General features: G+C 43.8%; 2 protein-coding genes and 1 long non-coding RNA gene across 5 annotated transcripts; 2 read left to right on the forward strand and 1 right to left on the reverse strand.

Moving 5' to 3' along the window:
• Positions 1–1,773: 1,773 nt before the first annotated feature.
• On the forward strand, positions 1,774–7,471 carry LOC112847543 (uncharacterized). Its single transcript, XR_003221132.1, has 2 exons — positions 1,774–2,994; positions 5,733–7,471. It is a non-coding gene; the product is annotated as an uncharacterized LOC112847543 (long non-coding RNA).
• Positions 3,403–23,274, reverse strand: gan (gigaxonin). 3 transcript variants are annotated; one of them, XR_003221131.1, is made up of 14 exons: positions 23,020–23,274; positions 22,140–22,363; positions 21,898–22,012; positions 21,455–21,805; positions 21,170–21,238; positions 20,261–20,412; positions 17,123–17,244; positions 16,897–17,009; positions 15,753–15,902; positions 13,999–14,135; positions 12,429–12,563; positions 11,230–11,339; positions 10,910–11,141; positions 3,403–5,174 (listed from the first exon to the last, which is right to left on the reverse strand). XR_003221131.1 is itself a non-coding variant. In XM_003439532.5 (13 exons), the coding sequence occupies exons 2-13, from the start codon at positions 22,322–22,324 to the stop codon at positions 10,969–10,971; spliced, it is 1,812 nt and encodes a 603-aa protein (XP_003439580.1). In that variant the 5' UTR covers positions 22,325–22,363; positions 23,020–23,273; the 3' UTR covers positions 6,654–10,968. The 3 variants fall into 3 exon arrangements, 1 of the variants encoding a protein (XP_003439580.1); XR_002062699.2 differs by lacking the exon at positions 3,403–5,174 and adding an exon at positions 6,654–8,785; XM_003439532.5 differs by lacking the exon at positions 3,403–5,174 and having other exon boundaries at positions 6,654–11,141; positions 23,020–23,273.
• A 404-nt stretch (positions 23,275–23,678) lies between these two features.
• acd (ACD shelterin complex subunit and telomerase recruitment factor) lies at positions 23,679–27,181 on the forward strand. Its single transcript, XM_005449216.4, has 2 exons — positions 23,679–23,818; positions 23,998–27,181. Exon 2 carries the CDS (start codon positions 24,273–24,275, stop codon positions 25,950–25,952), a length of 1,680 nt encoding a protein of 559 aa, XP_005449273.1. The 5' UTR covers positions 23,679–23,818; positions 23,998–24,272; the 3' UTR covers positions 25,953–27,181.
• Positions 27,182–27,517: the final 336 nt, after the last annotated feature.

A 27,517-nucleotide genomic window follows, 5' to 3' on the forward strand; every position in this document is an offset into this window, starting at 1 on the left:
TGATCTCTGTAAGTGTATAGACTCAGCAGTTATGATAATATGACAACAGCTGGGAATGATTATTTGAAAGCAGAACATAAAACCTGAGAGCTTCACTGCATTATATTCCAGTATGTGTTGAACCTGAATCTTTTGCAAATATGAATTCAATTCAATTTTATTTATATAGCGCCAAATCACAACAGAAGTCGCCTCAAGGCGCTTTATGCAGAAAAGTTAAACATTTAAAACGTATGCAGGTAAATCGGAATCATGAAGACGCTGCTATGAAAGCTGCAACCACCAAACACCTGCAGAGGGTCAGACAAGTCCTGAAGAGTCAGCTGCATGGGAAGAACAAGATCTGAGCAATGAACACCTAAGCCCTGCCGGTGATCAGGTACCCTGCTGGGATAATAAGCTGACCAAAGGAGACAGACGCCACTGACACTGACATGGAGGGTTTGTCCCCAAAGCCAACACCCTGAGACTGTGTGCTAAGATGAAGGAAGGTGGCTGAGGACTAGTGAGTGTCAGAGCCGCTGTGCAGGAGGAAACAACAGATCCATGAGTACATCTGAAGGTGGCCACAATTGATAGTGTGCTTAGTGAATACCTCAGGCATCAGCAACCTAAGAAAGGGGAGGGCCCTGCACAGCATATCTGGTAGAAGAAGTGGCTAAATTGGCAAATAATTGAGAAATCCTACCAGTGGCTGAACAAAGTTGAACTGAAAGACGGCACAGAGGGGCAAATCATGGCAGCACAGGAACAAGGTCTGAGCACAAGATCCATAACATAAAATAAGTATACATAACAGCAGGGCTCAAGATGCTAACAGGCAGAGCATACATGGAACACCATGACATGGAATCATTCTCGAATGACCGAGCGGAGAAACTGGTGATGGCTAACCAACTGTACATAGTGGTGGTAGACAAGCAGAGGAAGATGGCTGTAGTGATAGATGTAGCGATACCAAATGACAGCAACATCAGGAAGAAGAAACACAAGAAGCTGGAGAAATACCAAGGGCTCAGAGAAGAGCTGGAAAAGATGTGGAGGGTGAAAGTAACAGTGGTCCCAGTGGTAATCGGAGCGCAGGAACAACATCCAAGATCTCTGTCCTAGGAACAGCTAAGATACTGCGCAGGACGCTCAAGCTCCCAGGCCTCTGGTAGGACCCGAGCTTGAAGGATAAAAGACTGCCTGCAGGGGCGAGAGGGGAATTTCTATTTCTCAGCAGATGTAAGCTGAATGCTTTTCTGTGGCCCTCAGAGTCCCTGAACCGAAACCTCATCTAAAATCTGTGCATAGACTCAAACGGACACAGTAAAGCATGCAAGACAGACGAAGAGTCTCATCAGCAAGAATGTGACAAATCACCACAAAGGAGAACTGAAAAACCCAACTGCTACAAAAAGCATGTACATTTACATAGGTGCCATAACATCTGTCACATGTGCTGTGTGACTGACATTCAGGTTGACTGAATGCCAGTCTTTGGACGTTTGGACCTCATCCTGTGCTCGTGGAGCCTTATTCTGACAGTTTGGTCAGAAACCTGCATCCAAGTAGCCCACTCAAGGTCATTTTATAGGGCTGTGGCAGCAGTCTCGCTGCTCCTCCTCTCACAAAGGAGCAGATACCAGTCCTGCTGCTGGGTTGATGGCCTTCTACGGCCCATCTCCCATTATCTCTCCCAAACTCTTGAGGCTATGGAAGCCCATTTCTGCCACTAAAAAACAACAACAAAAGTATCCATAACTCAAAATTTCGAGTTACTTTTAACTCGAAATTTTGAGAAAATAACTCGAAATTTTGAGTTATGGATACTTTTTTTTCTTTAGTGGCGAAAACGGGCTTCCATATGAGGCTGTTCTGCAAGACATAGCAAACTTTGCATGATCTTATAAAAGTCTACTGTCTACTGGCTATGATATGACAAAGACACTGACAAAAAAGTAAAATTAGAGAAACATGAGTGAGGAGAGACAAGATGAGAGCAATGGTACGTGGAGACCACTTGCAAAACTATCACCTGTTGGATGTTGTTTTATTGTTGCTTCTCCAATGCACATATGTGTCTGTGTCGGTTCTCAGTCATCCAGGTCAGGTAGTCTTGAGAGTTTACAAAAAGACAACTTCCAGTTATTGTTGTTTATCAAGTGTTCCCTTTTTTGAGAAGCCTAGAATAAATAGACTTTTTAAAATGAAAGTCGAGCCCTGGTATTCGCAGGGGTTAGGGACCAAAACCGTGAACACGTGAGACCTCTCTAAAAATGCTCAAAACTGCCTATTTTAACAGTTCAAACACAAAATATACCTTAAGCTATCATCCTAAAACACTTTGCAAATGCCAGCCAATAGGGTGTAAGTAGCATTGTGCCTATTTCAGCTTCCCAAAGCTGCATTTTCTTTCCTGGAAGCTTTGTGTTTCGAATTTCCACATAATTTTTAAAGAAAAAAAACATTTTATTGCTATTTTACTGTGTTTACATTAATATTAATATTTGAAAATGAGTAAATAATGATTTTTATCATTCAAAAATTTATTTAGTCATAAAAAATAAAATGAAAATAACCAGCAAATACTTCAGATATGCTGTATGAAAAAAAATTGCCAATAGGTGAATTTCCCGCAAATAATTTTTTTCCACAGAAAAATCAACGAATAGGCTGTGGTCAACTGTACATTCATGAAACGTCACACCTTACGCCCCAGCAGAATGACTAACAACAGGAATACGTCCATGTAATGCTGCAGCCGTCAGAGGATATGGTATACCTTTGGTTTTACTCTCGTCCATCAAAAAACCCGCCAGAGCGGTTTGGACCCCGACAGGTTTATTTTGGATCACAAAGATCAACTTGCCACAACTTGCCAAAGTCCGTCTTAGATGTCTCATCCAAGCGGATGTTGAACAATACGAGCCCCCGGAGTCATGCCTTCCACTTGAAGAGCCACTGCTTCCAGTCACCATGACTCATGTTTCCACTTACTCACATACACAGGTGGGTCATAAAAAATGCTTCCCAGGTAGATGCTTTACATTGTGGCAATGGCTGATTTTCCTAACCCTCTGTGCATTTCAGCTCTGTTACCTGTTTAGTCATATTCATGGCAGAACTTCCACCCACAGAGGCTGTTTATCTGTGTATCATACAAATCAGCAGATAAACAAACATGTATTTGAATGACAAATACACAGGTGATGAGGGGGTGGCGATATTTAGCCATCATGTGTAATCTCCCTTTGATTAAGTGTGATGTCTGTGGTTTTTCTGTGGTATTACATTCAACATCCTGAACATATCACTGACGAAAATGATGAGAAAGAAGGCATAAAAAACAGAGAGTACCAAGCCTGATTGGGCGGGTGTGTGCCACCCGCTACTTAATGACATCATGGGGCTCCAAAGTAAGAGTAACTACGCATTTGTTACTGGACAGTGACAGAACTCAGGTTCAGCATTCACAAATACAAATAGATGGAATTCAAAGAGAAAACATCAGCCTATCGAGATGTAATATGATGCAAACAGACATGTAAAAACCATAAAGTTAAAATAACAACAAAGACAGAAGAGAAACGACCCCACAGAGATGCAATGTGACCACAAAGAGACACAAAGATACTAAAAGGAGCTACAAGAAACCACAAAGAGGCAGAAAGTTATTACAGACAAAGCGACACCAGACACGTCTGTGTTTTTACAAACATGTGTCAGTGAGAGCAAAGGTTCAGACAGCATTTAAACTCTACCGACATACACTCGATACAGATTTGTAACAAGTTTGAATTTACTGAACAAGCTATAGGCAACACCTCGACTGTGCAAGCGTATACCTGGAAAAAAAAGATGTTAGATGTCCTAAAAGTGTGGGAAATAACCATTTATTTCATCTCTCAAACACTTTAGGTCAAAGGGGGATCATATTTTCATATATACACAGGGAACAGAAACCCCCCAAAGGTTTGGACATGAGCAAACTTTATAAAGATTGGAACATGCACTCCCCAGATACTTTATTATGAACACATTGCTAGTGCTGGGCTGGACACCTTTGTTCACTCAGAACTGCCTCAATTCTTCACAGCACAGATTCAAGGTGGTGGACCCTCAGAGATTCTGGTCCGTGTTGACGTGACGGCATCACACAGTTGCTGTAGATTTGTCGGCTGCACATCCACGATGGGAATCTCACATTCCACCACATCCCAAAGGCGCTGCGCTAGGTTGAGATCTGGTGACTGTGGAGGCCATTGGAGTGCAGAGAACTGGTTCAAGAAACCAATTTTGAGATGATTTGAGCTTTGTGACGCTGTGTGCTGGACGCAGTGTGGTCATAAAGGGATGGACATGGTGAGCAATAATACTCAGGCATGCTGTGGCATTTAAATTATGCTCATTTATTTCTGAGGGGCCCAAATCATGCCAAGAAAATATCCCCCACCAATCTGAACCACAGTTGTGCTGTGTGTGGGCCTCCGCACCTGTGTGAAATGTAGGGCGGCTCACATCTATAATGTGGGCATACTGTGGGTACACCATGGGCCCTCACTGTGGGCCTCTCTCTGCTTAGTGTGGGCTGTGCACACTAAACTGTCAGCGTGGTTCAGATTTCACACCTGTACTGGGCCCTATTGGGGTCTGTTCATACCCTGAGTGGGCTTTTTGCAGGGTTTTCACCCAGAATTATCGCTCACTGGATATTTCTCTTTCTCAGATAACTCTACACATGATTAATGAGATCAGCAGTTTCTGAACCACTCAGCCCATCTAGCACCAACAATCATGTCAGGTTAAAAGTCACTGAGATTACTTCTCTTCCCCATTCTGATAGGAGGTTTAATCTTGAAATGTGAGTTGTTGCAATGTGATTGGCTGATTAGATAATTGCATGGTGTACCTAACAAAGCGACTAGTGAGTTCTTATGAAGGAGAAAAGCTGTTAAAAGAGAGAGCGGGAGCTTAAAATCTCTTCCCAAAGGTCCCAAACCACAACGCCTACCTCAGTAACACCTCTGAGGTTTACACATGCTTCCGCTGGGTCATCTCACCTTTCTTGTAGAGACCCGGCCCCCACCCTACTGCCAACAGTGCCCCAAAAGGAAAGTCCTTCCTGTTGCAACACCTGGGGCCCTCCAGTGAGTGTTGTTCAGGAGACGAGTTATAACAGGCAGCGTTATCTGTAGTTGTATTGGAAAAAAACAAAAGGCAAAGGAAATGATGCAAGTTCCATCAAGGATGAAGTCTGTCATACAGACTCGGCAATAATGAAAAAAATCTTGAAATAATATCTGACGACATTAACTGTTTCCACTTAAATCCCATTAACTATTTTTGGAATTACAGCCATTCTGTGCCTCTCACTGCATTTAGGATCTTTTTTTCCCCCAATGCCTGAAAAAGATGCTCTTACTAGGTTGATATCCGGTTTCTCACTTGGGCATGGAAGACTATCCCATTTCTCTGGAAATTCACAGTAATTACAGATTACGTTTTTCTTTTTAACTTTTTCATAATCAAAATGTAATTTTTTCCCCACCTAAATTAAACTAGCCCTGCTGGTACCAATAGTTGAGATTCATTGGCCTGATGAAATAACAGAATGTAAAGTTGGGGAGTTTACTATAAAATGCAGTCGTGTGTAAGTTTTGCTGAAGCACATTAAACAGAGGCTCTGAGGTCACGCATGTCATTTCCTGCATATTTTTGTGCATCAACTTCTACCTTTTCTTCATTAGCATCCAGGTGTAAGTTGTGGAGACAGCAATTCTAAGCAGAGATACCCAGACCTGCCTCTCCTCAGCCACTTCCTCCAGCTCTTCTTGGGGGACACCAGGCCATTCCCAAGAGGCACGAGCCCCCCAGTGTGTCCTGGTCTACCCAGGGGTCTCCTCCCAGGTGGACATGCCTGAAACAGCTCACCTTCTAGTTGCCCCTGAAGGCATCGCAGTCAGATGTAGCGGGCCTACTTTGAGCTCATTTCCAAGACTATTACCCACGATCTTCTTCAGTCATTAATCACAGCTCGTGGCCATCAGTCGAGCAGTAAATCAACAGCTTTGCTTTCATGCTCAGCTCTTGGTGCAGCATCCACTTTATGAGACCCTCCACCTTTTGGCTGCGATTCTAAGCAGAGCTGCCGAAAGAGAGCTTCCCCGAGTAGCAACTGAACAGAACACTGGTAAGTAAAGCAGCGAGGCTCTGCAGATTTTCTGTGCTGCTGTCAAATAATAATTCCCAGCATTTCTCCGCTGAATCAGCACATTTGCAGGCATGATTCACCCTCCCGTCCTCCTTGGTGCTTGTTTGTACCGAGAACCCTCACGAACGGAATGTGGACAACTTTGTGCAAATTGGAGCACGTCACACACGTCTGTGTTTTGGAAATGAACTTTAGTGCCTCGTGTACATCTCGAGTAAGAAAACTTGGTCAGGCACAGATCGGATACCAAACAGGAAAAAACACCAACCTTTTAATACCAATGCAAATACTCTGAATGTGCTATTGAGCAATGCAGTCAACCTAAACAATAAAAAGTGTTATTAAGGAGCTTTCAGCATCTCTTTGCATGGTACAAAATGAGCAGCAGGAAAGTGACTAAGCATGTCGCTCTCTCTGGAGGCTGAAATAAAACAGAGAAGCAAATGAGACAAAAACATACAGCTTGACCACCGACTGTTTTAATTCCTCTGACGTAAATGAATGACACTCATGGGAAACATCTTACAAAACTTCCTCATGCACCAGTTACAAAAGTACAAACTGAAACAAGACTCCCTCTTTCTTTCACAACACAGCTTTGGTTGAAGCTGGGTTATTTTCAGGTTAGACCGCCATTATTTTCCCTTATAATGTTTTCCAGCACATCACAACAAAGACAGTCACGAGGTGCGAACACGTGATAGCGAGTGCCGTTTAGTACACGGAGCAGCTTGGAAACCATATGATTTACTGTAAATGTTAAGACACCCTGGAATGTTACACGACAAGAATAAGGAAGCGGACCAGGAATTCCTTTCATATTCAGCCGGGCTGTCATATCAGAGCTTTCTGTCCAATTATGGCCATTTTATGAATTTCAGATAGTGAATAAAAGACCAACAAAAAAAATGAGTCAGATGATGAAAGTCAGACGGTTTAAAAACCTGTGTCAGCTCCGTCTTTCCTCACATCTACACAGGCAGAAACTTTAACGACCCACGCGGCCACAACAGGACCATTTACGTGAAACTCCAGGTCGAAATAAACCCGTGTTTTTTCTTTAACCCCACTGATGTCAACAATCCATTTACAGCACAAATCACAAACTGTTTCATTGTAGTTGTTGCTTCATATTCGTCTGTGTGCCTCACAGCCTGTTGCACCAGCTGTGTTTAGGTTTGCACATTTCCTGCAATTTCTTTTAGCGATTTTGCAATTAGCTACAGTCATGGTAACGAGAAAGCACACCCTCTATCACTTCTTAAGTTTTAAATATCAGGAGATAAAAGTCATTTGCTCCTTATCGGGTTCTAAAATTTCGTAAATCCAACTCAGATAAACTACAATAGACGACGTTCAGACAATGAGTCATTGTTTATTTCACAGAAACTAAACCCTGAGGCAGAAGCAGCGTGTGAAACACTAGATGCACCCTCACTGCTTCCATAGGAACTAAGCGGTTTAGCAGCCTGGTGCTGAGAGTCAGATGCACTCGATTAACTGATCACCAGCAAGTGTGCAAACTTTGGCAGTTTGCTCGTCTGTTAACATAATACCAAGCAGGAAAGACATCAGCAGACAAGGCTTGTGAGGTCAGCCTGGGCTGGTTTCCTCTTATCTGTGTTTATATGTGTAAAAGCCACAACCAACAGAGTGCTCGCTCTCACTGTGTCCTGAGAATCAGGACACAGTGGGGAAAAAAGGCATTATTCCCGTTTAATCTGGAATAATCTACAGAAGGAGCTGACATTGTCAGAAATGGTTGCCATGGGGGAGTTTCAGTGCATTTTAAAGGAGAAAAACTCTTTTAGTCAGTGTGACTGTTTTTAATGTAGCTCTTAATGATCTGCTGTTGCATACCATCCACACCTGTGCTCACTCGTCAGTGTGGAATATTGTATTTGTTTTTTACTTCTTACGTGTTGTAGTTGTTGTAACCTTTGTGCAGGACTCTCTTGGAAATTTGTCCAACTTTCTACAGTGAGAAAGATTATTCACAAGTGGAAGCATTCGAGATTGCTGCACATCTTAGGTTTGCAAAGCTGAAGAAAACAAGACTTCTGGAACAAATCATGAGAGCAAAGCGGAGACGTCTGTCCACAACACAGAGCGGCACGTTTGGAGAAGCTAAACACTGCACCTCATGTCTGCTGTCAGCACGGTGGTGGAGGCGTGAAGATTTGGTCTCGTTTTACAGCCACAGAAACGAGATTCACTCAAAGTCCAGACCTCAACCGGACGGAGGTGCTGCGGTGGGACGTAAAGGTGGTTCTACAAGCTGCTGAATCACGGCGTGTCTTTAGGATTTCACACACTGCTTCTGCATTGTGGCTTAGATTTAGTTAAATAATGACACGATGTAATGTGCCCTGTGCGGTTGTTCATCTGGGGCTGTGTTTAAATCATTTTAATGTGAGTTTTATGACGTTCTCAGTCACCCAGGTCATGGTAGTCTGAGGAGCTTGGACTTCTTTAAATTTCCTGAAGCTGTTCACCTCTGATCCAAGAAGCTTCTTCAGTCTTCCAAGCTCCTCAGACCACAGCTCGTAATAATGATCCACTGGCTTCATTTTCCAGCCCAGGATGTTGCTGCTTGGTAATAATAGTAAATAAAAAGACAAACAAAAACAAAAATGAGATGATATTTTGCATACTGGAATAAATAACAACAACAACAACAAAAAAAACAGGAGTGTTTTTGTTAGGTGAGCTACAAATGCTTGTGTAGCAACCTAACCAGTAACAGTGCAGCCGACAAAGGCGACCAGCTGCAACATATCCGTTTATACCAAATTACCGCTTGAACTGATGCCTTTTATTTAATTTATGGTGTTGAAGTTTAAATATTTATGTTATGATAAATAATAAGCTTACAAAATAATACAGATGTGATTCCAACTGCAGTCTAATGCAAGTTTTTGTGCAAGTCTTTAAAATGTGACATTCTCGCGTCGCTTCAAATTGAAAGGGTTGTGTTTTGGCCCGGGGCGATCGGCCCTAACGCACACTGCGCTGCATGAAACGGGGCACGAGCTCCGCTTAGCGAGTGCACATTTTGTAAGCGCAGCCGCTGAGTGCAGGACAGACAGCAGCAGCTGTAACTCACACAGAACAAACGGGGTCAAGAGATGCCAAAACTGTCCTGACTGTAAAGCCAGGTCAGAGGTCAGCAAAGCTGCAGCACATCCAGTAAATCACCAGTGTAACATGCTCTATTTTAGAATGGACCGGGCCCGGACCAGCTCAGATAAAAAGTGATAATCCATTAAAGAGTTTGTGCTCCAAGAGGCAAACACTAAAATCAGCACCTGGGAACATTTCTGTGAATATATGGAAATCAGGTGCCGTCACCAAAAGCAAGTCACCCGTGTTCGTGCATAGTTTGGAGGACTCGACATGGCTTTTCTACACCGTCCGAGACTCGTGCGCTGCACGGGATAGTTTTTAAAGGACACAACCGTACTGCGAGGGCTTCCGGTAACATCGAGAGTTTCCTGGAGTTTAAGAGACATTTGTGAAATCTTTGGTTGTGGATTCAGAACTGTGCTCCTACAACTTCCTGTACAAAATCATTTTACTTCCTTCTTCTAAACTGTCAAACTGTTGTGGGATGATTAGGGTTCAGTTTAGGCACGTAACAACGAGGATCACCAATCAGACAAAAATGCTGCTGAAGTGCCCACATTGTGTTTTTTAGGCTGTAAAAACCAAAGTTATTCTCTCCCCACAATGGCTTTAAAACACCTTCTCATCAGTCAGTTATCTACATTACTCTGTCACAGCAGCATGGGGGTTAGTTCACCTCGGCCTCACCTAAAGACAAGAAGCAAGGTGGTGTCATGTGCATCTTGCATTAAAAGCTGATGGTAAAGGAAGGCGTGTTTGCTGGTGGGATCACCGTAACAGCAAATCTAAAAAGAGTTTTGATTAACAATTAGCATCAGCTTAGCTACCTGCCTAAAACCAGCCTGTGGCTTCACTGAACTTTAGCATGAGCATCAAGAACTCTGCATACAGTTTTTGCTGTGACCAGCACATGCCAAACAGAATATTATCCATCCACACACACGTAAAACAAACCAGCGTGTGAGGCTTAACATGCATGTGACTGGGTCAGCTGGCAAGTCTCTAATGCATTTACCAAAAAGGCAGCTGATTCCTGTTGCAACTTTTTACTTTGCTTTCATGTGTGACTCATCCTTCCCTCGTATCTCTACCACAAGGTGATGTGTGCGAAGTTATCATGAACTGGAACGTCATAACGGTGATAATAATGGGATATTTGCAGCCTTGAAATGATCTACAGTGATCCTTTAATAAAGCGGCACCACAGCGGGCCTCGCTGCCTCTGCAAAAACTGTGCAGCGTGATTTCTAGTGTAATAAAGGGGTAGTGACTGGTGTATAATGAATCCCTCACCAAGTAACCGAGAACCAGAAAACATTCAAAATGAGGAATGTCCTTTAAAAGAAAGTAGTAAAAAAAGAATCCCACACTTCAAAGAAAATAGATTTAGATAAGAAAAATGTCATAAAACCCATAAAGCTAAAAATGTGTTCAGATTAAAGTCTATCCCATTTGGTCATACAATTAATATACATCAAAAGGGTCGTGAGTATAAACCAATGAGTGGAGTCGAGATCCTCAAAGCGTAGCGACTACAGCGCTTTAGTGTTTGTATATAAACTCAGACCTACAGCAGATAGAGCGTACCAGTGTGCAAAAGTGGAGACACATGGAGCCGGGACAGAGCTGCCGGCTGCTGTCCCGGGTCAGATTCTGATCCGGAACATGCCCTGACTCAGCTGAAGGCGGAACAGTCGACAATTGGCGATGCGCAAGTTGGCACAAGCCGTTTTGGAAAGGTCGCTAGGTAACATCTGCTTGGTGCGATGCCACGTCCCGGTGGTGCGCCGGAACTCCCGGATGTAGTCAAAGTTTGTGCCTGCAACCAAAGGAAGCGGGAGGGTTACAGGATCAAACGCTGAACATCCTGAAAGCCCAGGAGAGCTTTATTTAATGTTTTCACCAACCTGTGTCCAGGTCCCCCACCACGTAGATACTGGCTCCAATGGGCACGGCGCCGTAGACGAAGGAGGAGCTGGTCTGGATGCACAGGTTCTGGTCATCCAGGAACATCCACCTGCAGCAGAACATGTTTCTTTTCTTTTAATAATGCAATCGTAAGATTAGCCACACATACAAACTGTAAGGACAGCTCTGTTCATCAGTGCAACGATGTGCTGTAAGTTTAAAAAGTCAAGTTCAAACAGAGCGCTATCGTCCAAATACACACAGAATAAAAGCTTCAACAAGACTTTCAGCTGTCACTGGACAAAGCACGATGCCAAAAATGAAAGAAATCAGTTTAGACTTGAGAAAAATAGTTGTTGACGCTCACAAAGCAGGAAATGGATATATAAAGCTTTCATAGCGTTTCCTGGACGGGAATAGACTGCAAGAAAAACTCCACTTCTGCAGAAGAGACGCCTTCAAACCAGAACGAAGTGTGCTGAAGACAACCTGGAGAACGATTAAGCACGATTATGAGATGAAACTAGAGCCAAAGGGAGAGGCCAAAGAACACTGTCCCCACAGTGAAACACGGTGGTGGGAGTATTATGCTGTGGGGATGCTTCAGTGCTTCCGGAAGTGGGAATTTCATCAAGGTGGAATGACTCATGATGGGAGGAAAGACACGTGAAGAATTTGAAAGAAAACTTCAAGCAGTCAGTAGCAAAACTGGGTCTTGGTCATTGTTTTGTCTTCCGACACAACAAGGGAACGTTACCGACTCGCCCACACAAAGACCTGACTAGAAATCTGTGGGTCAACAGAAGACCAAGGTCCACGCTCAAAGACAATCAAATCTGGAGGAGCTGGAGAGATCCACCAAATAAGAATGGGCCGGGACCGCTCAGGAGACGTGTGTGAGACAACACGACTGCAGGATGTTGTCCAGCACAAAGGACGCACGGCTGACTATTAGCATCAGCACGAATACGTTTGACGCTGGTAGTTTCTGTGAAATCTTTTCGGTCCTGTGTGCAAATTAAATAATGGAATGCATTCAAAATAAAACAGTTTTAAAAATTCCTTGCTCTGTTTAACAGCATGAGCGCTGAAATATGACAGCACTTCAATGCAAACGCCTGGGACAGACACGTGCGCCAGTACAGTTTACGTCACTGTGGCTGCGTCTGTGGTTTTAACGTTTCAGTCGGCGACTCACCTCCTCATCTCATCATGGTAGAACTCAGACTTGCAGGTCGTCATTTGTCTTTGCTCGGGGTTGTCGTTCTCTTGGCTTCTGACTCCACCGAACACGTAAAGCTCCTGACCGACGCCGCACGCCACCGAGCCAAACCTGAGCAGCACAGATTGAGAGTTTGACAGCAAAGCGGGCACATCGCTATGCAATGATTAGGAGTTTAACAATTCATTTAAGGATAATAAGTAACAAGTAAACTAGGGTCATACGGGAGATCGCTTCCCTTAAATGGGAGTTTTTCCTTCCCACTCTCACCAAGTGCTGGCTCAGAGCGTCATCTCATTGCTGGTCTTTACCTTACAAATGTAAAGCGCTGATATTTCACTGTATAAATAAAACTGAATTGATCTGAATTGAATAATTAACGCTATAAAAAGGATGCATGTGACCACGTACACCCTGTGAAGCCTCGAGGACCTCTGTTCAAGAATACAGAAACACTGCTTCTCTCCACAACTCGAGGATTTACGGTCGTCTGTTTTTAACCACTGAATAAGTTCTGTAGTTAACTTTACTGACGTTCTGAGGAAGGTGGGAGACCAATGTGGTTTTAGCGCAGTGACACTGGGTACGTGCCATCGGTGCCTTTTGGAGCATTTTTAATGAGACAAATATCCTGGCTTGCCTTGAGCAGCTTGCTAACATTAGCTGACAGCTTAATACTCGACCCTCACTCAGCTTTAGGATGAATATTTATGTCATCTCGTCTTATATAGAACCAAATGGTGGCAGGTAAAAGTTTGAGGATTTAAACACCGTAAACTCATGGTTCATATTGCAGAGGCCCGGTCCAGCTCTTGAAATACATTTATTTGATTTATTCGTTTGCCTTTTAGCATTTTTGAGTTGAATTTCAGTGCAATGCCACGGCTGTGAGAGGGTTGGATTCTCAGCACATTCTGAACATACTGTGGGCAAAAGCGCATTTGCAGCAGTGGTGCTTAAAAAGTACAGAAAAACCAATAAGGAAACTCTGCAGACGCCCACAGAGAAGAAAAAAAACCTCATAACAGCGCATAATGAAACCAAAACCTGTGGACGGATGAAATCCACATGAGTAGCACAGACAGGTCTAGCATGCTTGGTGTGGATTCAGCGATACGAAAGAGAAGGTGTAACACAACAATGAAAAGTAACGCACAATAAAAACCACATTGTTAAATGTTCCTTTACAGGTTCAGCTCTGACTGCGCCGTATGACTCAACAGCTACACTTGCTGAGCAAGATGCTGTGAAGTCAGTGAAGCTGTGATGTTAGATAAAGTTAGTCAAACTGAAAATAAAACTCTCAGATTGGGGAGAATGACAGTGACCATAGAGCTGTGTTTCATTTCCTGTTGTGCAACACAAACTAGTCCAAATTAAAGCAACGACACTGAAGTTAAATGTTAAGTGTTGCACAGCAAGTGTGCGTGCAGCGAGAGAAAAAAATCCCCAAACAAGCTGACTGCAAAGAAAAAAAATACGTCAGGACTGTGAGGAAACACCAACTTTAACGTTTTAAGATCACAGACAGCAGAGCTGTGCTTACCTTCGCTCTTTCAGAGGACACAGCCCCGTCCACTGCTGGGTTTTGGGGTCAAAGCATTCAACAGAGTCAAAAAGCTTCCCGTAGGAGCCCCCACCAATGGCATAGACCTTCTTATTCATGGAGGCGTAGCAGCCGACCTGAAGGAGAAGATGGAGACGATCGTACAAATCAGACGAGGTCGAAGCCTCGTCCAGCCGTCGAGCTAACCAAATATTTCTGTCACTGATTTTATGTTGTTGTTTTTTTTACATTTCAGAACAATGAGAGCTGTTCTGCTGAAGTTACTGCTGAAGACAGGGTCATACCAGACCACCAACATCCAGTCATTAATCTAAGGCGAATCAAAGGAGATCTGTGTATCTTTGTGTTGAACCCATGTATGGATACAGCTGCCAACCAAATCCCCAAATCCCAAACACACACTTTAAAAATATAAATAAATTTGTCCAGAATCAGTCGGTGACATAACTGCAGCTCATCTTTTATATACAGTTTATAGACAAATCCTGTTACTCAGAGTTTGACATTCAGTCATCAAACTGACATCCATCAGTTTGAGTTGAATTCCAGCTTGAGCAATCACTCACTGACGTACACGAGTGACGAGTTCCAAGCTCTCCTGGTGGTACAGCATTCCCAACTGGAATATGGGTCAAATTCCAGCCTATTCCAAAAATAGCTAAACACTGAGTCCAGGATACATAAATAGGGGCATTGTGCTGGGAATTCTAGTGCTGACGTGACTGAAAACATTCACAACCCATCCAAGCTAAATCTGAGACGTGTCGTCCTTTTCTTAGTTAATTTGCACTTACGTATTTGACTCATTTCTGTGTAAATTTTTCATCTTTTCTCTTTTTCTGGTCCTTCCTTCAAATTTAACAAGAAGTTGACCTCATGCAGCTCTCTGACTGGTGGTTTCAGACTCTCTCCGACCTCGTGTAAGATGACAAATTGTTGACGTTGTCACCCATCATTAACACTCAGCAGCCAGTTAGCTTCCGGTTCTGCAGAACAGATGAGCTCAGATGGAAAAGCTGTAGAAATCCTTAGAAAACCAACTACTGATAACGGACCCACACCCAACTCACTAAAAGTATCGATTCGATCTGCCGCACCGCTTCAGCAAACCCTGCTGGTGCTGTGTGGAAAATCACGTGTCCAACGGCTTTTTGTATTCCTGCATTACTGACCATAAAGCACATTTAGACATCTTTTCCACCAAGTGGTCTACAATTATTTTATGGCGTTATTTTGATAGTTTTCATGGCGGGATGACATGCAGCAAAAATCCACAATAGAACCTGACCCTGGACAGTTACAGGGTAGCAGCTTAGACCCTCAGTTGTTTCTGTATTTACTTTATTCTTATGTTTGTACAACATTTACTTTTTGTCCTGCTTTTATTTATGCAATTTACTGACTGTTGATTTTATGTTTATTTGTTCAACACTTACGTCAACATTTATTTATTTTAATGTCTGTTTTTATTTTATTTGATACTATTTTGATATTTTATATATCTAAAGGCATTTTTAAGAATCAAAATGTGGTTTTAGTTTCAGGGTTACAGTTAGGTTATGGTTAGGCTTAAGCATTCATTTTTCGGTGGTTAGGGTAAGGGGCTAGGGAAAGCATTATGTCAATTAGATGTCCCCACAAGACATGAATACCCGATGTGTGTGTGTGTGTGTGTGTGTGTGTGTGTGTGTGTGTGTGTGTGTGTGTGTGTGTGTAGGTGAGGGGGGGGTTACCTTGCGGATCATGGTCATACTGGTCTGCATTTTCCAGGTATTGAAGTAGGGGTCGAACACCTCGACAGTGATCAGCCCCAGCTCTTCACTCTCTCCACCAAGAACATAGATCAGACCATCCAGCTCCACCACGCCGAAGTTCTGACGAGCCTGAGAACGTCAGCGGATGTTAATATAATCAACCACCACCGCCAACAACATCCCCCACGCTCAGCTGTACGCTCAGCCACACAGAAACACCCACCTGGGGTCTCTGGGTGTTTCCATGTCTGAGTTCCAAGTTCAGACGTTTCATAAGTGCAAAGCACAACTGGGCACAGCTGGGCGATCTGTGGCCCGGTTTGTTTGCAAAGGGAGACTTGAGTTTAAATCAGATGCACTGTTAGAGCATACCAAAACCACGAAGAGTACCGCTGGTGACGTCAGTTTTTCAAACAGCTGTTTGTCTGTGTGTCAACACAAACGCAGCAGTGGGGTCAGACCCCATGACTGGCTTGAAGTGTATTATTTATTATATTGTTTTCAGACTGTGTGCAGTGCTCCTGTGCCAAATTCATCTCGGTGCAGCAGCTTTAATAAGCTGATGATCTGCTGGTGGAGCTCTGCCGGGGTCTTTCCCCTAACTTCGCCTTCCATTATTCCTTTTTTAAAAAAAATAAAATAAACAGCACTTAATAACTGTGACATATATTAAATGACATGTTTCCACCAGCTACTTCATATCAGGAACTTAATAATAACAGCAAACTTTTATTAGTGAATGACATCACTTTTCTGGAGATTGATCGTGCGCTCTGTGTATCATCTGCCTTTAACCCTTCAGCTGTCAGGAATTTTTGCAGCACTGCTGACACCTGATGGCCATGAAGTCAAATATAAAACAATATGGCAGCAACATGTCTGCTCTAAGCATAGCTAAGCAGCACGAATGATGGTTTCATACATGTTTAGTGTCTATCTGACAAAAAAGCACTGAGCAGAAGGAGAGTGTATCATATATCGTTTGGAAATACTGCATTCTGTTATTTTTAATACAGCATCCCTATTTTGCACTTTTTTTGCACACTCACACAGGAGTTTATTTCTGCCGTTTATCTGTTTATGGGTGTCCATGAATAACTGTTTCAGAAACATGTGATCGTACCTGTAGCATTGGGGGAATCGGGCTCCAGGTGTTGGAGTCGGGGTCATATTTCTCTCCACTGGCCAGGACTGTGTTGTGTTCATCTGTTCCACCCATCACGAACAGAAACCCCCCTGACCAACAGAGACAGCCTTACTATGACACACCTGCTAATGTCTTTTACTGAATACAAAGCGTTTTGTTACAGACATGTTTGTGGATCACAGGTGCGGTGGACTGCACTGACCGGCAGCGACCAACCCGTGGCCGAGGCGGGCGACGCTCATTGGCTCCAACTCTATCCAGGCCTGCCTGTTGGCGTCATACAGAGGACACATGCAGCGTGTCGCAGCTGTCGGCTTCCTGGTTCTGCACGGAATGAAAGCATCAGATCAGACAAAAAGTTAGACTTTTCCCATCACTCTGATCAGACAGGATGTGAGTCGGCCTTCCCGGTACTTTTACTGAAGACCAAGTGCACACAGGAGACACCTTTAAAGCTGCCTGCCTGTAGATGACCTGCTCTACCTCCTCAGTTACAGCCACGAAGCACTTTGTTGGCCTTTTGCAACACAAACAACTGATTGTGTTGCATAAGGCCAACAAAGTGAAAACTACAAAACAATATAGCTTTTAAATAGGCTCTTAGGAGAAAGCCTTTAGAAATCAACTAACGAGAACACACTAGATCTTCTTGTTTTGAAGCCAGAAAGATCTGTTGCAGAGTAATTGTAGCTCCAGTACTAGAAATAAAGAATGACCTCACAGTCATTTTCTCTTTCTCCCTGTACAAGTTACAGTAATCTGTATTTACTTTCATTACCTCTGACATAGTTTTCGGGGAAGCAGAAAAACAGTAAGTATTTGTATCTACTTATATAAATACAAGTAGATATAAATCTCCCAAATCCTCACGCTGGATTTGGGAAGGTTGTCAGGTTTATATTGTTGGATTGTCATTTATGCTTAGAAATATATAATCAATTGTATAATGATAGATGTCTGATCCTTAGTAGTCTGCAAAGACTCTGTGTGCCTTCCAGAGTGTTCTGGCATGCACACACATCCTAAGGTCATGAGAGAGGTCGTACCTTCTCTTCCTGATTTATGGTATAGGAGGACACCTGCTCTGTATCTGTTTAAGTATAAGAGCCCTTTGTTAGGTGGACCGCTGGACTCCTGGTACCGGCTTTTTAAGGAGGCGTTCACAGGGTCATATCTTGACACACACACACACACGCATACCTACACGACACACAGACGGTACTCTTTGTTCACATGTATGCTTGTGTAAGATGTCATATGTTAATGAACCTATGCATATTCATGTAACCACAATAAAGAGCAGTGCTACGGGGGAGCTCACTGAGAGTGACTGGGGTTCGAGCGGCAGGAACAGCGCTCCTCTCAGGCATCTCCCTCGTGCACGAGATCACACAAAGAGTTCTGGTGACTTGCATCTTGCTTTTGCCATTGTAGTAGAATGTCTCTGATTGTTCCAGCGATGAGGTTGTGCCTAGACAACCCTATCATTGGTTTTACATCAGATCCCCTTCCTGACACAATCCCAAAGGGCCATGCATCAGATGGAGATGGAATCGAACAATCAACCCTTTGAATGTGCTAACCACTACGCTATAGAGCAGGGGTGTCGAACTCCAGGCCTCGAGGGCCGGTGTCCCTGCAGGTTTTAGATCTCACCCTGGGTCAGCACACCTGAATCAAATGATTAGTTCATTACCAGGCCTCTGGAGAACTTCAAGACATGTTGAGGAGGTCATTTAGCCTTTAAATCAGCCGTGTTGGATCAAGGACACATCTAAAACCTGCAGGACACCGGCCCTCGAGGCCTGGAGTTCGACACCTGTGCTATAGAGCCACACACAAAATATTAAGGAGGAGTTAACCCTGCAAAGCCTGAAGCATTAAATAACTGCCAGAAAAGTCTAACTTTTTGAAGCTGGAGTGTTTATTTCACCTTCAGCGTCACCGCACTCATCACACTCCGGACACAACCTGTTCCAACTCCTCCCCTCTAGTAGGCGCTGCAGAGCGCTGTATCAAGCAGACATTTGTACTGTTTTCATTCCCACATTCACTCTGATCATCCATCATTGCAGCAGCACTGATGTCGTACTGATCAGGAATTTTTTAGGAAAAAAGAAAAAAAGTCACAACAAAATTGTCGTATCAGATATATTAGCTTCCTTAAGTATCTGAGCTTTTAAGTATGAAATAAAAAAATACTGCATCAATCCACCGTAACTCCACCATGACCTGAACTAAACTCAGCTAAGATGGTTTGGTTACAGGACAGAGTGAAGCATGCTGTGAGACTTCAGCGGCATTCAAAGTTCAAAGGTGATAACTGAATCTCAAAGTCTACGTCATCTGCTCTGTTTCCATGCTGCGTCAGTCATGATAACATCTGAAGGACACAGCATACAAACAAGCTTCTGCTGCAGCGATCAGCTCAGTTTTACTACAATCTTTTTTTCCCTCTGTCAGCTGTTTTTATTTTCCTTCCAACAAGTGCTGTTATAACCCCCCACCCCCACCTATCCAGGTTGTAGCTGTGAAATGGTCATCCATTCATTCTGACTGTGTCTGAATTTTGTCCCAGGCTATCTTTGTTGAACATCTCTCACTGTGACACATGGAACCAACAATTCACAGTCAGAGGCAAAGATACTGTCATGGTTATTTCACATGAGTCATTCTTCCAGAATGGCACAAAATTACTCAATTTACACTCGGGTTAAGGCCGGTTAGTTAAGGTGTACTTCAGTTTTGATGTCTTCAGCCGACACTGAAGAATACAGTACAATAAATAAAGCTTATACCTGGTAATGTATTTGCATCCGAAATAAATGTATGAAATAAACTTCTGTTTCTTTGCACGAAGCCCAAACAGAACTAAACAAAGTCTCCAAAAGTTGAATCTGTTCATCTGGACGTAGCGTTTTGTGGGAGAAACGTTTCATCACTCATCCAAGTGACTTCTTCAGTCTCAGCTGACTGCAGGTTTCCCCAAACCTTATAAACAGTACATTTGCATAATGACTGAAACCAGCCCACTGAAGGAACAATGGGCTGTGAGGTCAGTTCCTTAATCATAATTATGCAAATTCCCATGACCATTGATCAACAACCACTGACCAAAACCCACTGATCAAAGAACACTGATCAATGGCCATGAGTCCCATTCACAGAGAGTTGGGGAATGGCTGCAATCACAGCGTTGTAAGATGGCGAAAGATGTACCCTTAGGCCCCCTCCTCGATTCAGAGATGGTCTTTCCCTTTTCACGTAAATGGCCTCTTTGACTCCGCCCTCAAACCAGCGTTCCTCCACTAACTAAACAAAGTTGGCGAGCGTGACTTACTTGCGATCCTCACCTCCAGCGATGACGATACACTCAGAATACCCTCTGGGTTTGAAGGCAGCGAGCATAGCCTCCCCCTGCAGCTGACCCTGTGTCAGCACCGGCTGACAGTACTCTCTGATCACCTCCCTCATCAGAGGCTCCCCCATGGCCTGATGGGATACAACGGTAGCACACAGCGAGGTTAGCTCAAAACTTATATTACATTTGCATGTTTACAGCAGACTGAGTAAGCCACAGCTGTCCCACATAAAGGTGGTAATGAGCAGTTCCTCCCACACTGGGATGTCACTAAAAGCTTTTCAGAAGAGTTTTCATGGTGAATGACTGCGTGTGAGGATCACTGGCTCACACACAGGCAGCACAGTTAAACTATCCATGTCTGCAGGTGGAGGAGATGTACCAGGTGAGGCTGAAGGAGACAAAGTGTGTGTTTCAGCCACTACACACACAGCACTCATCAGTATTCTCAGTTATTAATGCTCAGTGTTGTTAGATGATGAAAACAGGAGCCACTTTGTTCTGAAATTCTCTGCTGCCATTTGATGTTTTCTCAGATTTAAAATCATGGTTCATTTGTCAGTTAGCCTTGATAACACGGGGAGAAAGAGACTCATTGTATTCACACTTAATGTTGAAGAAAGGCGGCCTCATTCTGCATTTCAGCTGCTACAGCCTTTCACCTGAACTGTGACGCTGTCATTACAGCCAAAGGATACAGCAAACAGGATTAAAAACCTGGGATCAGAATCCTAGCTCATAAAATTCAATATACTTCCTACTTCTTGTTAAAGTTTACATGACATACATTTACATTGACACAACAGTTTTCAGTGTAAAATTCACATCCAAACACGGTCTCCCTGTGCCTGACAGTAGCAGCTGGTAAGAAATATTTAGACTGTTTACCTGCTCTCTCAGGTAGCTCAGATCCAAACCCTGCAGCCACACAGCAGACATCACTTCCTTCATGCGTACCTGCAAATTCAGATGGAATAACACTTGAGCCAGCCCTTCACAGAGTTTTATATGCATAAAAAAGAAAAGTGTTTATAGTTAGGTAGTTCAGAATTTAATAGGAAAAAAATCACTCATTGGTATTTTGTTGATATGAAACTAAAGCTGGACAATGAGACTTGCCTCTGAATGCTGTATCTCTGCAAAAAAAAGAGAAAATTTTCCAGTGCTACCCACCCTGCGATCATCCGGGTCATGTGCGAACCACCGCACCACAGCCTCCAGCACATGCTTCTCGTTGCCCACATTCAGCTTCTCCATGGACAGCACCTCGCAGAGCCGGTCCGGTGGCAGCTCCCTGAACTCCTCAGTCAGCGCCACGTCGCGGAAGTGCGTCTGCAGGAACTCAGTGGCGACGTAGTGCACGTGGTAGAGGCAATAGTGCAGAGAGAAGAGGCGGATACCGATACAGTTCTCTGCAGTGATGCAGCTCTCCAAGAACTGGCAGCACAGAGACTTGAGGTCGGTCATGAGGAGAAGGTCGGATGCCTGCACCATGTCCTGGATGGTCTCTTCTCTCAGGGTGATCTGTGTGTGAGGTACATATGAACAGTCAGTGAAAGCCAAATGCTATTAGGATATCAGCAGGTCACTTCGCCTTTTAAAGGATCCCCACTCACTTCACCGCTGAAGATGTAGTCCAGGATTTGTTTCATGATGGCCATAGAGACTCCCTGCAGCTCGATTCTGTAAGTAGACCCATCTTCCTTTGGAGGGTTGTAGTTCAGCTTGGTCCTAACAGGAAGTAAAAGCAAGAATCATCTGAGCTATAGCACTGCCACTAAATAAAATTGGACACACCCTTGTTGTCCCTGGCTGGTGTTCACAAACAATCCGATCTGTGCTGGGGTGACTGACTGACCTGATGTAGGGGCTGGCAGCAGCCAGGATATTTTTCTGGACAGGAAGCTCCTCTCCGTCCACCACCAGCAGCGCATCGTGGAAACTTTGCTCCTGCCAAAAGGTGCGAAGGACTCTCAGGAGTCTCTGGGAATGTTGTGGATCCGAAACCTTCGAACCGGGCTCATTGGAGGCAGTGTCGGGCATGTCTAGGCTTGCGAAAGCCCGAGGACGCACAGCACACTCCTGCCAACATAGTGCCAAACTGAGCTTCTTCAAACAGTACCACCTAATGTTGTCGAACATACGGTGACAGTAATGCACAGTTTACGGCACTAAGTAAAAGAAAGGTGGGCCATTCTTAAAATCGAGTTTCAAAAGTCACAACACAAACTCTTCATTGTGAAACTTTTTTTTAAATAAAGGACTTCTCTGGACTGGCTAGTCCTCTGCCAGCACAGCGAGTGTAAACGGGCCGCGTTAGCAAAACCCAAACGTAGCTAACATATTATGTTTTCAGTGAATCAATTTAATGCCGAATATTATGGAAACACCCGAGGACCCATAGGATGAATGATTTACATTTATATATGTTAGCGTTCTTGACTGCATCGAGTCTAAACTTGAACTGATATTCCTAAAAGGGGTTTGGCCAGTAAATGCTAGCATAGCACCAAAACAACCGACATGTCGATAAAGATTTCCCGTGATAAAGGAAGGACAACGCCGTCATTAACGTTTTATTTAAGTAACATCGTTATATGGTTTTAGCTAATTGTTTTTGTAAATGAAAACTGTGGAGCCATGTTTACATGGGGTTCCGCCATGGACTGTTTACAATGCATGCAAAACCTGAGGTGTTATCCTTTCCTTTTACTGATTACAAATTTTAAGTACCTTACCTTAAGACTGGAAAATGCACTTTTCTTTTCTGGGCACAGGGCGTACCTAGACTACATGAATTACTCATACACCCTCTCTGATCACTCAGGACGAAAATTTTGGAAGTAGACGTCAATGCATGTGCTGTGCTGCATTCAAATCTTGGGAAAATGTGGTAAATATGACACCCATCTCGAATATATGTGACAATAATGGAGAACGTACAACGGAGAACATGTCTACTTATATTTCAAGCCATTATGTTTTGAAATCTTTCATAATAATGAAGAAATCATCTCGGCTGCTTTAAACAGATTAAAAAAAAAAGTTAACACAGCTGCTCGCAGTGTTGTTTGGCGACACCACCTGAACGGAGCATCAGGGCGGAACGCGTGCAGTTGAAAATGTGTCCAGCAACAGAACAGCTGTGAATAAAACAACCGATATAAATATGTACCTTTTGTTTCTAAAGACAAAAAACATAATACATTTCATAACCCTTCATTTTATTTTAGTTTTTGCAATGTCTTTTATTTTTTCTGACTTTCGTAATGGACGCTGATTGGTCGGTTTAGAATTTACGACCACACCCATCCCCTTAATGTAACATGTTTCCACACAATAACTACGAGTTTAAAGCGCAAAAAAACTTCAGTTTGTGTAAAACTATCAGCTAGTTTTAGTGCTCGAAGGCGACTGGAACAAGGAGGCTAATGCTGGAAAGTCTTTGGAGCTATTGGCTTCATGCCTGAAAGCATAATGGCGGATGTCGTAAAACGTGGCTCATGGTCGGAAAAAAAAAATCCCAGATAGAGTGATGTCAAAGTTTCTATACATATTAAAGGCATAAACTCGCTATTTTACCCCAGTATTTTCTTTGACGATTTAATATAATTTAATATAACTAGTATAACTAATGATTAATATATATAATTCATCTTCTTGTTATCGTTCGAAATAAAAATAAAACGATTAACTTTTGCGCTTTTATGTTGAAGGAGCTGTTGATCCCTGTCGGTAACTTGACTGTCGCCGCCATGACTGTAGACAGGCGCAGAGCGGGAATGCACAGAGGTTACGACGGTGATCATGTATTTAAGCTAAGCGAGTGTCCAGCTAACGTGGCTAAAATATAAGTAGCGACACTGCGAGAGACGAGTGTGTGGACTTCACCGAGTCCCTGCTAAAGTTGTCACTACAGTGAGGATGTGGTGGGAGTGTACGCCTGACTGAGTCTCGTAACTGTTCTGCGGTACGGTTTAAAACTCCAGACATGCCTCGGCTTCCGCGAAACAGACTGTCTCCATGGATAGAGCGTCTCATCTTGACCTACGGCAGCCAGGAGGAGGAGCAGGAGGAGGTGGGCAGCAGATTGAAGGCTCATGTCATCGGTGTGGGTCAGATGTCCCAGTCCCAGGCGGGGAACACCGAGGGCCCCACCGGGTTGCTCTTCCTGTCTGATGGGGTACTCCAGATTCCAGCCGTCCTCACGGCGTCAGCCTGGGAGCATCTGCAGGAGCAGGAGGACCGTGAGTGCTTCAGCAGCCTGCTCAACAGCACGGTTTGCATCCAGGACTACCGGCTACAGTTCCACATGGCCTCGGAACAGACTAAATGCAGGTTCTTCTTATCAGTCGGAGAACTAGCTACAACCGCAGCAGGTCCAGTTAAAGACAACACCCCCTGCTGCACCACCCTGCCCTCTGTGAGGATGAAGATCTGTAAGACGTGGAGAGCTCTGCTGGGTCAGGAGGACTCTCAGAAGAGCCAGTGTGAATTTGACCTGTCCAGGCTGCTGGGAGAGTGGCAGCACGACTGTCTGCAGGCTGTGCTGGAGGACGTCAGGGAGAAGCTGACAAGGGGTCGCGCCGCAAGCCTGCAGCCCTCCACCTCCACCTCCACCTGTCACTCCACGCAGACCTGCTCTAGCACACGCTGGGATGTGGACAGGATCAGATATAAGGGACAGAAGTGTTTCGGTGTCCCTGTGAAATATCTCCTCATCCCAGAAGAAGACTCTCAGCAGGTCCAGACTCTAAAAAATGCTGCAAGCAGCACAGAGAGGATGGAGAAGGAGAATATACCGCAAGTCTGCAACCCTCCAGAGACCACACAGCCCTCTGTTGATGATGCACACTGGCAGATAACTCAGCCACCAGCTGTACAAGGAGTCTGTGCATCCAGTGACAGCTCATCTCTTCCAATGGAGGACTGCTTGCTCCATGAGGATGTGATCACAGGTGGGACTGACGGGCCTTTGTCCAACCCATGGAACATATTTTCTCCTCCTTGTATCTCCTCATCTTCCTCTGATGCATCTCCAGAAGCTACACCAAGCATCTCGCCACACCCCGCCTCTGCTGCAGAATCCAAGCCTGATCCCGCCACCAGCACGCAGCTTCCTGTCCACCTGGTGGAGTCCAGCTACTTCCCACCCTACCAGAAACAGCTGACTGCCCTCCCCACCACTGCCACTTCCTCTTCTTCAGCTTCAGGCTCCAGGATTGCTGCAGAAATGGAAAAACATTGCATCCGGACAGCACCGCAGAGCCTCCCAGCTGTGGACCAAGAAAGGGAGGAGACAACTTTGACAAGACATGGAAAAGTTAAGAGAAAGCAAAGCGAGTCCACACCAGAAGCCCTCGACACCTCCACCTTGGCGGAGGACAAGGAGGCGGAGCTGAGCAGCAGTCCTCCATCGTGGCTCTTTGACACTCCGGTAGGAGGCTCCAGTGCCGAAGACGGCAGCAGTCCTAAACAGGCTTCAGGGAGTGTCCCGAGAAAAATTCCAAAGGTTCATCGCGACGGCAGGCCGTTCTCTTACTCGTACCGTGTGTGTGGACAGAATCTGCAGGACTTCAGTCGCTTCAGAGTGACTGAATCTCTGCTGCACTGGGCTGTGAAGTATCTCGTGACTCCAAAGCAGACAGACAATCCTGCAAATGTAGCGTGAGCGGGCCTAGTTTACCTCTCTTCTGTCTTTAGTTCTGTTCTGGTATTGCTTCAGTTTGTTGGTTATGATGGTGTCCTCAGACCACTCTGATGGCCATTTCTGTTTGGGATGGTTTGGTTTATCAAACGAAGGTCCACATCAACTGATGACGGAATTTACAGCTTTTATTTATTTAGCTTTTATGAAGATTTCCTCATTTTCCAAGATCAAAATAAAAACCTTAAAGTGCTGGCGTTTCAGTCAGGGCTTCCTAATTTAATGAGAAAGTCATTTGATTTTTTTTTTTTTTTTTTTTTTTCGTTGAGCATATAAGACATCACCTTGGCTTGTAGGAAGTTAAAACTTAATTTGAACTACTTTTTTTCCTGATATTTTGTTTAAAAATTTGCAAACAGAAGAGGTTTGCATTTCACAAAAGCACCTGACAGCAACACCACAGACACCGCACCAAAAAGAACGTTTTATCACACACAGTCAATGTTTGTTTAACAATTTTTGGTGAGTTCTACACAAATAAGAAGGTTAAATCATCAACAGTACAATTACTGACCAAAATAAAGCCAAACAGCAGGTTCGTGTACACCTGAGCAGGAACGCTGAACGCTTAATCCGATGCACAGCCTTCCTGCTCGTCACACACTGTGAAACCATGCTTTTGTTTCATGCTGTGTGACGCTGTCACGGGTTAAAAATGAGTATTTTCTCAGCCTCTAGATGCTAAAATGTCCAAATAAAACACGTTTGGAGTCTCTTTTCAATCATTTGCTGTTAAACGTTCTGTAAGTGCAGAGGTTGTGGCCTTGCTCTCTTTTGTGATTTCAGACCTTTCCTGTCTGTGGTTAATGGAAATGTCACACGCTGCAATATTCAGCTGACGTTAGTTTGATGTCAGAGTCATCAGCAGCTGTTTGATTATCCATGAAAGCAAAAATGTAAAATATTTGATTGTTCCACATTTTGATAAATGAATATTTGTCACAGTTTAGTAAAAATCTGCGTTTTAAACTCTTTTTTCCCCACAATTTTCCGTTTTGCAGACAAAATTGATAAAAGAAAAATAAAACTTGGCAGATGAATAAAAATGAATGTTTGTAGTTTTCTCCATAGAACCGCCTCATGTTAGTGTTTCAGAGCATCGTTGGAGCTGTGCTTTTGTGTTTTTTCATTGTTCAGTGTGGAAATGATTAGAGCCCAGCTTAAATGAAAATAATAAAAACAGTAGAAGCTCAGTTAGCAGCTTTATCGTCTCACCTGCAGTAGAATTCTTGGACCCAAACCTTAGTCAAAGTCGTCATATTTGTAGAAAACAAAAGACTAATAAAGCTGCATTAGTAGATATTTTCCTTTCTTTTAAACTTGGCAGCTTTTCAGTATCAATATCCAGGCTCTTATGCAGCCATATTTCATGTTCTTCATCAGTATGAAGGCTCATAAGCCTAAAAATCAGACTCGGTGTTTATTTCTGATCAAATATTCTGATTTCCTGGTTAAAGGTAAAAGAGTTGTTCTTTATTCGTCCAGGAGGTGTCGCTGAAGACCGTACTTGTTAAAGTCGAGCTGATGCA

This window comes from Oreochromis niloticus, linkage group LG7, assembly GCF_001858045.2.
Source record: "Oreochromis niloticus isolate F11D_XX linkage group LG7, O_niloticus_UMD_NMBU, whole genome shotgun sequence".
NCBI lineage: Eukaryota > Metazoa > Chordata > Actinopteri > Cichliformes > Cichlidae > Oreochromis > Oreochromis niloticus.